The sequence below is a fragment of the Grammomys surdaster genome, unplaced genomic scaffold, assembly GCF_004785775.1.
Source record: "Grammomys surdaster isolate TR1022 unplaced genomic scaffold, NIH_TR_1.0 127, whole genome shotgun sequence".
Lineage (NCBI taxonomy): Eukaryota > Metazoa > Chordata > Mammalia > Rodentia > Muridae > Grammomys > Grammomys surdaster.
In genome coordinates this window covers 6,591,619-6,602,560 of record NW_021604585.1, presented here as the reverse complement: position 1 = coordinate 6,602,560, position 10,942 = coordinate 6,591,619, and the positions used below count along the sequence as shown (strand labels likewise).

The 10,942-nt window shown below is 42.0% G+C and overlaps 1 protein-coding gene across 1 annotated transcript; it reads left to right on the top strand.

Moving 5' to 3' along the window:
- The first annotated feature begins 7,569 nt into the window (after nucleotides 1-7,569).
- LOC114641092 (BBSome-interacting protein 1-like) lies at nucleotides 7,570-8,201 on the top strand. The gene is made up of 2 exons (XM_028790222.1): nucleotides 7,570-7,608; nucleotides 7,703-8,201. The coding sequence occupies exons 1-2, from the start codon at nucleotides 7,601-7,603 to the stop codon at nucleotides 7,959-7,961; spliced, it is 267 nt and encodes an 88-aa protein (XP_028646055.1). The 5' UTR covers nucleotides 7,570-7,600; the 3' UTR covers nucleotides 7,962-8,201.
- The last annotated feature ends 2,741 nt before the right edge of the window (nucleotides 8,202-10,942 follow it).

The following is a 10,942-nucleotide window of genomic DNA, read 5'->3' as shown; positions in this document are numbered from 1 at the left end:
GGAGAGGGAGAGGGAGAGGGAGAGGGAGAGAGGGAGAGAGAGAGAGAGAGGGAGGGAGGGAGGGAGGGAGAGAGAGAGAGAGAGAGAGAGAGAGAGAGAGAGAGAGAGAGAGAGAGAATATTTTGGAAAAATAAAACCTTTCGTAAATTCTGTTCCAAACAAGTACAACTCCCAGCTCGTTGGACATATGCTATTTGCTATTTTTAAGAGCACCTGCCCAGGATAGCTTTTGAAGTCTCACACAAGGAAGTGTCCTAAAACACCAGCACAGCTCCCTTCCCTCTGTTAAGCCATTCTCAGAATGTTTGAGAAAGGCACACATCTGTGAGGAGCAGCCTGGTGTCTAGATTTTGGAGTCTGTCCTTAAAGCCTTGATTTAAACTGCAGGAAGGCTGTGCATATTTTTTGTTTTATTGTTTGATTGGGATTTTTGTTTGGTTGATTTTTAGTTTATGCTCAAGGCTTTCTTTCATATATTTTCTTCCACATTCCTCATTCTAAAAATTACCCATTTGTTCCCCAACCTCAACAACAGCTTCTCTCTGGAACTCTCGATCCCCTTACATCTACAAAAAGAATAAGGGTCATGGTTTTGCAGATGAGCCGTCCTGAATACCCACCTCAGGCTGGATTGGGTTCTGCATCCTCTCCCAATACGAGTACCTGCCTCTGCCTCTGGAATGTTAAGAAAGTTGTGGAACCTCATGTTGGCCTAGTCCATCTCTCCCTTTCCAGTCCTACCTATGCATCCATTCCCTTGGTATAAATGAATCATTTCACAAGTCTGTTTTTTGTTTTTTTAATATTCAGGGAAGGGGATGTAGCTCAGTGGCAAACTGGCTTAGATGATATTTCAAGTTTGATTTCAGCCCACAAAAAAAATAGATGAATAAAATAGGAGATTTATTATATGTACTGAATGCTCACTATTGTCCTGAGTTAGTCCTTAGAAACTGTTGCTAAGTGCTAAGCTGTGCATCTGTGGTCTACTCTCTTTCTCTAGAAGATTCTTACATGGGACAAGTGCCAGTTCTTACATGGAACAAATGCCAGGCCCCAAGACCAGGAAAATCCGAACAGACACTCCATGAGACCTGAGATATCAAATATCCTTTACCATGATGTCATTCCAGTCACTTCTTGGACTTGCCTTTGACTTTCTAAGGCTTTTCTATATAAACACACACCATTGACTGCCTGGCCTGTTCCCAGGCTGCCCTGTGCTCTAAGCTTCCCCATGAGGTCTGAGCAGCCAGCTGCTCTCTTATCAACTCTAGCCTGGCCTGACCCTTTTCTCTGATGAAAGGCAGGTCCCACCTGACTGCCAGCCCCGTTCAGAGTAATAAGCCACTCACTTCCCAGGGAGCAGTGTTAGTCATCTTCAAAAGCTCTGAGGCAAAAGGGCTAAGAAGGCCGTTGTGCTACTACCCATGCCAAGCACGGGAAAGCTCAGGGCTCCACCCTTAGCACTGAAAATAGAAACAAAAATCTTTGAGGCAGTTAATGACATAATCATAGTTTTGTCTGAAGAATACTTTTTTAAAAAAGCACCTTGGACTTCTCAGTTAGCTCAAAACTCATCTCAGAGCTGGGGCTGCTCAGAGAACTTGCCTTGTGTACACGAAGCCCCCTGTTCAATTGTTAACACTACAAGAAAAGAGTAAACCTGAGCAACAGTGAAGCACAGGGCGACTATTCTACCGTGTGCATGAATACAAATGGAAAGCCGTATACCACTTCCAAAAGGCATAAATTAAACAAACTGTTAAGGAAAGTATTTGTCCTTCTATATTGGCAAACATGTCTTTGTAATAACCAGAAAGGCCAGGTTCAGATACAGAAGTCTTGAGCTTCTAAGAACTGAACTGTGGAATAGAAGAAGCTGGACAACCCTACCCATGGGTCAAATCCCACTGAACTTGTCTGATCTTGAAAGCTAAACCATCTAGGAACGGGAGAAGGCAGGTCTCCAACCTACCTGGACCTTTCTTAGTACCGGCTCTGCAGACAGGACAGAGACCTGGAATGCCTTCACATAGACAACATCCAAACTCCACCCTCATTCCATTTCATTCTACCTCTTCCCAGAAAACAACTACCTCTTAGCTCCCAAGGGATCTTTCAGGAGTACAATAGAGGCTGAGGGAGGAGGGTCCCAGGTACAAAGCCTGCCTGCAAACATAAGGGAGGATCTCTGTTGGTTGACTGCTAGCCTAAAATACAAGAAGCAAGCCCTAAATTCAGTCATGACCAGTGCTTCAGAAACATAAGGCATGTGGCAGCACATGCCTGCAATCTATCGCTTTCGAGGTAGAGACAAAAGGATCAGAAGTTTGAGGCCGTACTTGGGCGACATTGCAATTTTGAGGCTAAATGGAGACCCTGTCTCATAAAAAAGGAGGCCTGCCTGAGTTGCAAGTTTATAGCCATCCAGGGCAACTTATAGAGTGAGGGCCCCGCCTCAAGGTAAAAAAGTAATTACTTAGTTAAAAAGGGTGTGGCGTGGTGGGTACAGCATTTGCCTAGCTTGCACAAGGCCTTAGGTTCAATTCCCAAATCAAACAGTCACTGATGACCCTTCAAGAAAGAACAAATAAGAGACAGATAGTAGTCAATGGAGTTACCAGCTGAGCAAGCGGGGACCACCAAGCAGCACGCCCCCTGGTAGCTGAGTACCTCCATCCTCTGTTCTAGCACCAGGAGTGACTCCTAAGGTCTTAGCTGTCACTCTGCCTCCTGCTGCTGGTGAACCCAGAACCTTTGGGGTCCACAAAGGACTGAAGTGTTTTAGAGAAAAAGGGGAAAGACAGGATCCTAGATCAAATTATGTAAACAACGAAACAATTATGTAAAGAACAAAAAATAAAACAAACAACAACACAAAAACAACCAATCAAAGAACCACTGAGTTCTTGGGAGGCTCCCCTGCTGCTTGTACTCACCTTTGACCTTTCTTTTTTTTCCTTGTACTCTGCATTCCCTTGGTGTCATTAAGGACAGCTCCTACTCTGGGTGTCAGGGTGCCACCATGATATGTATCAATATCCACTGCTCTAATGGCTGGCCCAGGTCAGCTTTCCAGCTTCCTCAATTTATCCAAGAGGTAGATAGGGGTGTGTGTGTGTGTGTGTGTGTGGTGGGGTGGGGTGGGGCATAGAGCACAACCTTTCTTAAAGTCTCAGTAATTTGGCAGTATCAACAGCTGGAAACAGTGGCCAGAAACAGTCTGTGTACACATTCTCCACTGTAACCGTTTCTTAGAACCAGTCATGAAGAAGAGAATTTCAGAAATGTGAGGTGTGACCCTCAGAATAGGACAGCCACTCTGACTAGGGTGGCTAATCACACTTCTTAATCAGTTCTCAAAGTGCAGGATCTCCTGGCTGGGTGAGTTCTCCACTACACCCCCTTGGAAGGACAAAGGGAAGACCGTCCCCTGCCCTTCTTGCCTGCAAAATTCCCTGAAAGAAAACAGTCAACAACTGTCCCCACTCTGTAGCACACTCCAGCATCTATATTCTCCCCTCGATACTGTCTATGTACAAATAGAAATTACCTGTTCACTGGAAACGTGTGAGAGCTGTGACGGTTTCTGATTGATGGATTGATTGATTGACTGACTGATTGATTGATAAGTGAAGTATCTGCCAGCCCTGGGAATTTGAGTCTCTTTTAACTTCCTTTGGGTGTCCATGTCCTGATGTCCTTCCTCCAGTTCCAGGAGACAGACTTTTTATTGTCATATAAAAAGAACACAGTTTTATGGAGTGCTATGTAATGTATTGGCTCATGGATACATTGTGTCATTTTCACATCAGGGTAAGTGTATCGATCTCATGGCTTATAAATTCTTTTTGCCAAAACCATCCAAAATCCTTTCATCTTACTCTTTTTTTGTTAATACACAGAATATTACCATTACCTATAGTCACTCTACAGTACAATAAATAAATACAGTAGAATTAAACTTAGTGCCAATTGACTAATTTTTGCCTCTTCTTGCCCCATCTCCTGGAAATCACTATTATCTTTGGATTTTTATGAAATAAATACCTTGAGATTCCACATACAAGTGAAATTATATGACACTGTGACATTTATCATTCTATGTCAGACATACGGTGGGATTTGATATTAGTATTATCTTATTGAGGTTTTACTCCATTGCCATAGCCAGCCCAAAACTTGCTATGTAGCCAAGGTGGATCTCAGCTCTAATTCTCCTTACACACTTTGATCCAGTACACTATACAAACACACACATCTATGTGTGTGGACTGGGGGAGCCTTACCGAGAATGGTATGCTCTGATATATTTTGTTCTACTTCACTGCCTTTTTCCCCCCCTTGTTTTGAGCCACAAAATTGATTTCGTTACCTATGATTGAAAAATGCTGCCTTGAGCATTTCCTCCATACTAGGAGACAAGCTCTCTCATCACGTGCATACAAAGTGCTAACTGATACAACGCCGGGCACACAATGTGTGAGAGGAAATGCTTGTTAAGCTCTGAACTTTTAAGAAACCAATAATCCCCATCATTAAAGACTTTGCCTTGGAAACGCTCCAGTTTGTTTTTTGTGTGGATAAAAATCAACCTAATCCCGAACCTCGGCGAAGTAATCATTCATACACACAAAACTATAAGGTGATGTGCATTTGGAATGTAGAATTGAAATTCTGAAATTAAACAAAAGCACATAGATTTTATTCAACAGACACGAGTTAAATGTCTGCCTGGTGTACTGTTCTCAGACTACAAATATAGACACAAATGAGTCCTAGTGTCTGCCCTGAAGCAACTGGGGTGGAGCTGGAGATGTAAAGCAGTCATCTGATGCAGACAAGAAAGGTATAGGCTGCCTGCCAGGGAGGGAGGGAAGGTGTCTATTCAACCTAGAGGAGGCAGGATGGTTCCCCTGGAGCCACCTCAAGAATAGCAGCCAATCAGAAGAGTAAACACAGGAGGACTGTTTCAGACAGGAAACAACACGTTCCAAGCTATGACAGTCACAACTAATTATCTACCATGTAAAGAATCCCATGTTTCCGATCAGCAGTGCCTCCCTTATTTTAGGATGGAAATGGACAATTCCCTGTGACTTTTAAATTACATGAGTTGGCCTATGGCTTGCCTCTGGAGGATTATCTTCAGTTACTAAAGATGAACAGACCCAGGCTGAACACTGTTGGCACTATTTCAAGAGCTGGGCCCTGGACGATGTGAGAGTAAAGTGTAACTGAGCATAGGTCGGTGAGTGAGTGAGCATGCATGCCCATCTCTCTCTGCTCGACTGTGGATCTGATGTGACCAGCTGACTCAAGCCATTGTTACTGTGACTTTCCTGCAATAATGGACTGCCACCTGGAATAAAGCCCCTCTCTTCTCTAAGTTGCAATTTGTCTGGGAATTTTATCACAGCAACAGAGATGAAACTAGAACAAGGCAAACCCTCTGACATGAACCAATCATGGCAGTTCCAGAATCCTTGCCAGTTTCTGGCTTAGAGGTTGGCAAAAAGACCCCAGCCTAGCCAATGGGGTCTGAGAGAAGATCTTCAGGGAGCAGTAGACTGCTGTCTTTGGGAAAGCAGTCCTGAAAAGAAATTCATGTTAATAAGCTGTCTTTCCCTCTACTGGATGCTTTATTGTGTTCATGGAATACTTGGCTGGGAAATGACCATCTTGGGATCATGAGGTAATCCAGCTAAGACCATGCCAATCAAAATGATAGGAAGACAAATGTGTTGATCAGCTTTCTCTCCCTATGATGAAATATCCACAATGACCAGCTTCAAAGAAGAAAGAATTGGTTTTGCCTCTTGGTTTCAGAGGTTTCCACCCAAGGCCACAAAGCTCTGTCTGTGGCAGCCTAATATATCACAGCAGGAGGGAAAGGAAGCTGCTTACCTCATGGTGGCTGGGACTTGAGAGGGAAGGAGGGGTTAGAGTCCTTTAAGGGCACACCTCAATAGCTTAACTTCTCTTCACCAGGTTTCATCTCCAATGGTGTCACAGGCTAGGGACCAAGCTCCCCGGAGGACGATTAAAATCCAACCCCTGACAACCAAGGACCTCAATGACCTTAATAAACAGGTGAATTAATTAAATAAAGCCACTGTATCCAAGACATGTTGTCAATAAGCTAATAGATTTTCTGTATTATAATAGTCAGCTGAATCAGGATTTTATCTTGTTCCCAGTCAGAACTGAACTAATGCAGAAGCTGTGGAGAGGGAAAAAAAAAGGCTATTCTACAGAGCAGAGATTGGTATACAGAAAGGAATGCTACGGTGGGTAGGTTTTTAACTAGGAGTAGGAGGTAGAGGGGTGAGGGAGATGATTGCTGGTGCCAGAACACGGTCCAGGGATGGAGTCGCCTGAGGAGAGAATGCTGAGTGTTCGTGAGAACTCCAAGAAAACAAGACAAGAATTCTGTAATCTCGGTTTCTTCAGAACACAGAATTGTTCCTAAAATGTGTTTTTATTCTCCTCCCAGGTGTAGTGGATAGAAATAAATTTACTTCAGAGTACTCATTACTGTTCACTATATATATATATCTGTCTGTCTGTCTCTGTATATATAAAACTTTTAGATATTTATATGAAAAAACTTTTTTTTGGCCATGTGTGACTTGTCCTTATGATTGTATAGAGCTTGAACTCATAAGAACTTTATTCATGTGACCTTTCTTAACCCCCAGAGGGTAAATTCTCTGAGGATCTGAATAAAGTTGGCTATTGCATAAGGCTTCAGTCCTCCACGTTTATCGGCTCCCTTCTCCCAAGTCCCACAGCCTCTGGAGCAGTGACAGCGGTAAGCTTACTGGAAACTAAGGGTATATTAAAAAGCCATATACAAACCTACTATTTTGCAGTCTAACTAAAACATTAATTTTTAAAAGTTTGCTCAGGTGTGGTGCTAAATATCTTTTATCCTACTACTCAAGAGGTATAAGTAGGAGGGTCTCCATACGTTTTAGGTGAGCATGGTTTAAATATCAAACTCCAGGGTAGCTAGGACTACATAAAAAGACTCTGCTTTAAATAAATAAATAAATAAATAAATAAATTTAAAGGAATACATCCTACACTAGGGATTATGCTACTCTCAGAAGCCCTAGACTTTATTAAGCAAAAATCAGAGGACCAAATGGGGGATACTTCCTTCCTTATAGATTATTGCTCATTGAGGAGCCATAGGCCCCCTAAAACAATACAGGGCGCTGCTATTTCTCTTGTTGTCTTCCAGAACTAGATGATATGACACTATTGCCGAAGACAGCATACACTTTGGTTTCAGGACATAGCAAAATCAATCTGGAATCTTCTTTCCTACTGGGTAGATTTCATAGTTCTAGAAGGTACTATGCAGGCATCATGGGGGAAGGGAGTAGTAGTTGCCAATGGTTTTAGTCAAGTTATGAATTATGTGAGCTACTATATCAGCCTGACAGGCAATACGGGCTGACTGGTGCCATGCCTGTTATGGGAGTAACCAACTACTTTTTTATTTTAAAAAAAATAGCGGTTTGACGTAGACTTTTCCTGCATTCTGTACCCCGTTACCCCAGGCAACAGCAGAGCCGTCTGGAAAGGGATGCACCTTTCCTTCTGTAGGTATTTTGAGTCAAGAAGTCAATCGTTCTGATAACTACAGATCGGATTCCTAAAGCTGCAAGAAAAAGATAACAATTTTCAGGAGCAAAAGCACTGGATCCAGCTGTTTACAGATGGCGGAAGTGAAGTCGATGTTCCGAGAAGTCCTTCCAAAACAAGGGCAGTTGTCTGTGGAAGATGTAACCACGATGGTGCTGTGTAAACCCAAGCTTTTACCCTTAAAATCTCTGACTCTGGAAAAACTGGAGAAAATGCAGCAAGCAGCACAGGATACAGTCCGCCAACATGAAATGGCAGAAAAAGGTGCCCGTGGAAGCACAAGAAGACATCTGATCCCCTAGACCTTTATTCTCAGCACTCAAGATACCAAAACAGAAAGACTACCATGAGTTTGAGGACAGCCTGCACTACTTAAAGAGTTATCAGGCCAGCCAGAGCTATAGAGAGAGGTTCTGTCTCAAGAAACACTGAAACATTTTTGTTTGTTTTGCATTGTTGGGATTGAACACAAGGCCTAGTAAGGTTTAGACAGGAAACTTAAAAGAACTTTGAAAAGACAAAATAAATGTACTCCCACTAAAGAATCAAAAAAAAATAGCATTTTAAACCCACCTCACAGGAAGAATTCATAACTGGTACTATATGAACCTCGTCAAAAGTCCATGACTAGGGAAGTCACAGTAGAGGGGAAACTTACACCTCTTCTTTTGCTTAAAAAATAATGTTATAAAAGTGCCTTCTAAATATTTGTTTATGCTTATAGATTAGTGCTGCCTTCAGCCTTGGTCAGAGGAGCTTCTGATTACAATGGACAACAGTTAATGCAGAGGTTCGCAGCTGGCCAAAGTGCTGAGAATAAGTACTCACTGAGCCAGGCAGTGGTGGTGCACGCCTTTAATCCCAGCACTTGGGAGGCAGAGGCAGGAGGATTTCTGAGTTCGAGGCCAGCCTGGTCTACAGAGTGAGTTCCAGGACAGCCAGGGCTACACAGAGAAACCCTGTCTCAAAAAAAAAAAACAAAAAAAAACAAACAAACAACAACAAAAAAAGAAGTGCTCATTGAGTGTTCAACCCTAAACAGAACATTTATGTCACCCCCACCAGAGCTCATGGAATATCTCAGAAGAAGAAAAAAATGTGAAAAGCTGGAAGCAAGGGATGCTGTGATACTGTACTTTGGATAGGAAATGCCTGTTGTACTCAGAAACTATGGCTACTGGACAAGACAGAACCCACAAACATCCCATTATGGATAGAAGGGACGCTCAAGAGCCTCATTCCTTCCTCAGGAGCTATGGGCAAGGAGTTGTAGTCTTCAGGAATATAACCCTTGCTCAAGTAAATAAGCCATTCTTGCTCAAATAATTAGCCCTGCCATGCTCATAGAAGCAACCCTAATTAAATGTACTGGGCCACACACACCCCGACCACATACTCACTTAAATAAAAATAGATCCTTGAAAACATTTTAAAGAAAAAAAAAATGAGGTGCAGGAAGAGATGGCTCAATGGTTAAGAGCACTTGCTGCTCTTCTGGAAGACCATTGTTCAGTTCCCAGTACCCATGTCAGATGGCTCACAACTTATAATTCTAGCTCCAGAGGATCCAACATTCTCTCTGGCTTCTGTGGGTACATGAGATTATACACGCACACATGTACAAACACACACATGTATACACATACACATATAAATAAAAAATAAAATAAAATTGGATTGCAAAGGCCAGAATATACTATACTAGACACTTTAGCTTCAAAATACAACACAAATTTATTTGATTGATTAATTTAATTAATCAATTAAATTCTATTTAATATATTTTAAAAACTCAACTGAACTTCTGAAGTAAACACATTTTAAAACTCTAGTGAGATTCCGGTTTTTTCCCCTTTAGATTAACAAAGAACAAAAATGTGATCAGAAAGCTGAGAGTGCTAGCATACATCTGTCATGTCATGTCATGTCATGTCATGTCATGTCATGTCAACACTGAGGATCTTGAGTCAAGGGGACCTTGAGTTCAAAGAAAATCTAGAGGACATATCTAGACTCACATCAAAAAGAAAAACTTGATAAGAGATAAGGATGCATCCCATTGGTCCAGCATGTGCTCAGTATGCCTGTGAGACCCTCAGTTCAACCCATTAAAAACAAAACAAAAAACTTGGTACTACCCAATATCACCAAGGGAGAAAAGTGCATTCACTTGTTGCTGATGGAAATATGCTGTTATAGTTAGTTTTTTTTTTTTTAATTTTATTGACATACCTAGAAGAAGGGAATCTCGGAGCTGCCTCAGTCAGATTGGCCTGTGAGTGTATCTGTGGAGGCTTTTCCCAAATGCTGATGTAGGACAGCCCAGCCCACTGTGAGCAGTGCCATCCATGGGCAGGTGGGCCTAAGCCATATAAGAAACAAGGCTAAGGAAATGAAAGGGAAGTAAGCCGTTAAACTGTGTTCCTCTGTGATCTCTGCTTCAGATCCTACCTCTGGGTTCCTCAGTCATGGACTACAGCCTACAACCTAAAAACAAACCTCTTTTCCTCCCCAAGTTGCTTTTGGTCTGGGTTTTATCACAGCAGCAGAAACCAAACTGGAACATGTACAAAATGTAGGCACAGAAATATAGTTATCAAATTCTGTCTAAAGCAAATCTACTAAAACTTCTCAGTTGTTCATCAGCAAGACACCACCTAATAAACTGCTACATTCATCTGAAATTATATGCAGCCATTAAAATGAATAAAGCAATTCAGTATGCTTTGAAAAGGGAGGTATATCAAATATTAATAACTGAGAAAAACAGTTTCCAGACCAGGAAAGAACTGTATGAGAACAAGGGAAGCGATATGTGAAAATGCACAAAATAAGTTGGGAATAATCCACAACAGAGAAATGAAACAGATAAAAATCCCAGGGAGAAGAGCTGGACTTCCGTCGTGTGTCTTTGTATCTTCTCAATGTCATGCCGGGTGCGTACGTTCTTAAACTGGAAACTGAACTATCATGTCAAAATCTGTTTCCTACAGCTTATATTATTGACAGGAGAATATTGGCAGAAACTACCCCAAAATTTCTGAGTGTATGATGAAAGGAAGAAGGGGAAGAAAAATTTTCAGGCAGACAGGAAGAAAAAAACACTTTACTTTTGTGTAGTTCTGACCAAAATACCTGAGAAGGATTTAAGCGGAAAGCAGTTATTTTGCTCAGGATTTCAAAGGACTCAGTCCCTGGTTAGTTGGCCTTGCACACATGGGCAGGACACCACAGTCGGTGGGAATGCATAGCAAATGCTTCAGGTGCTGGCAAGAAAAAGAAG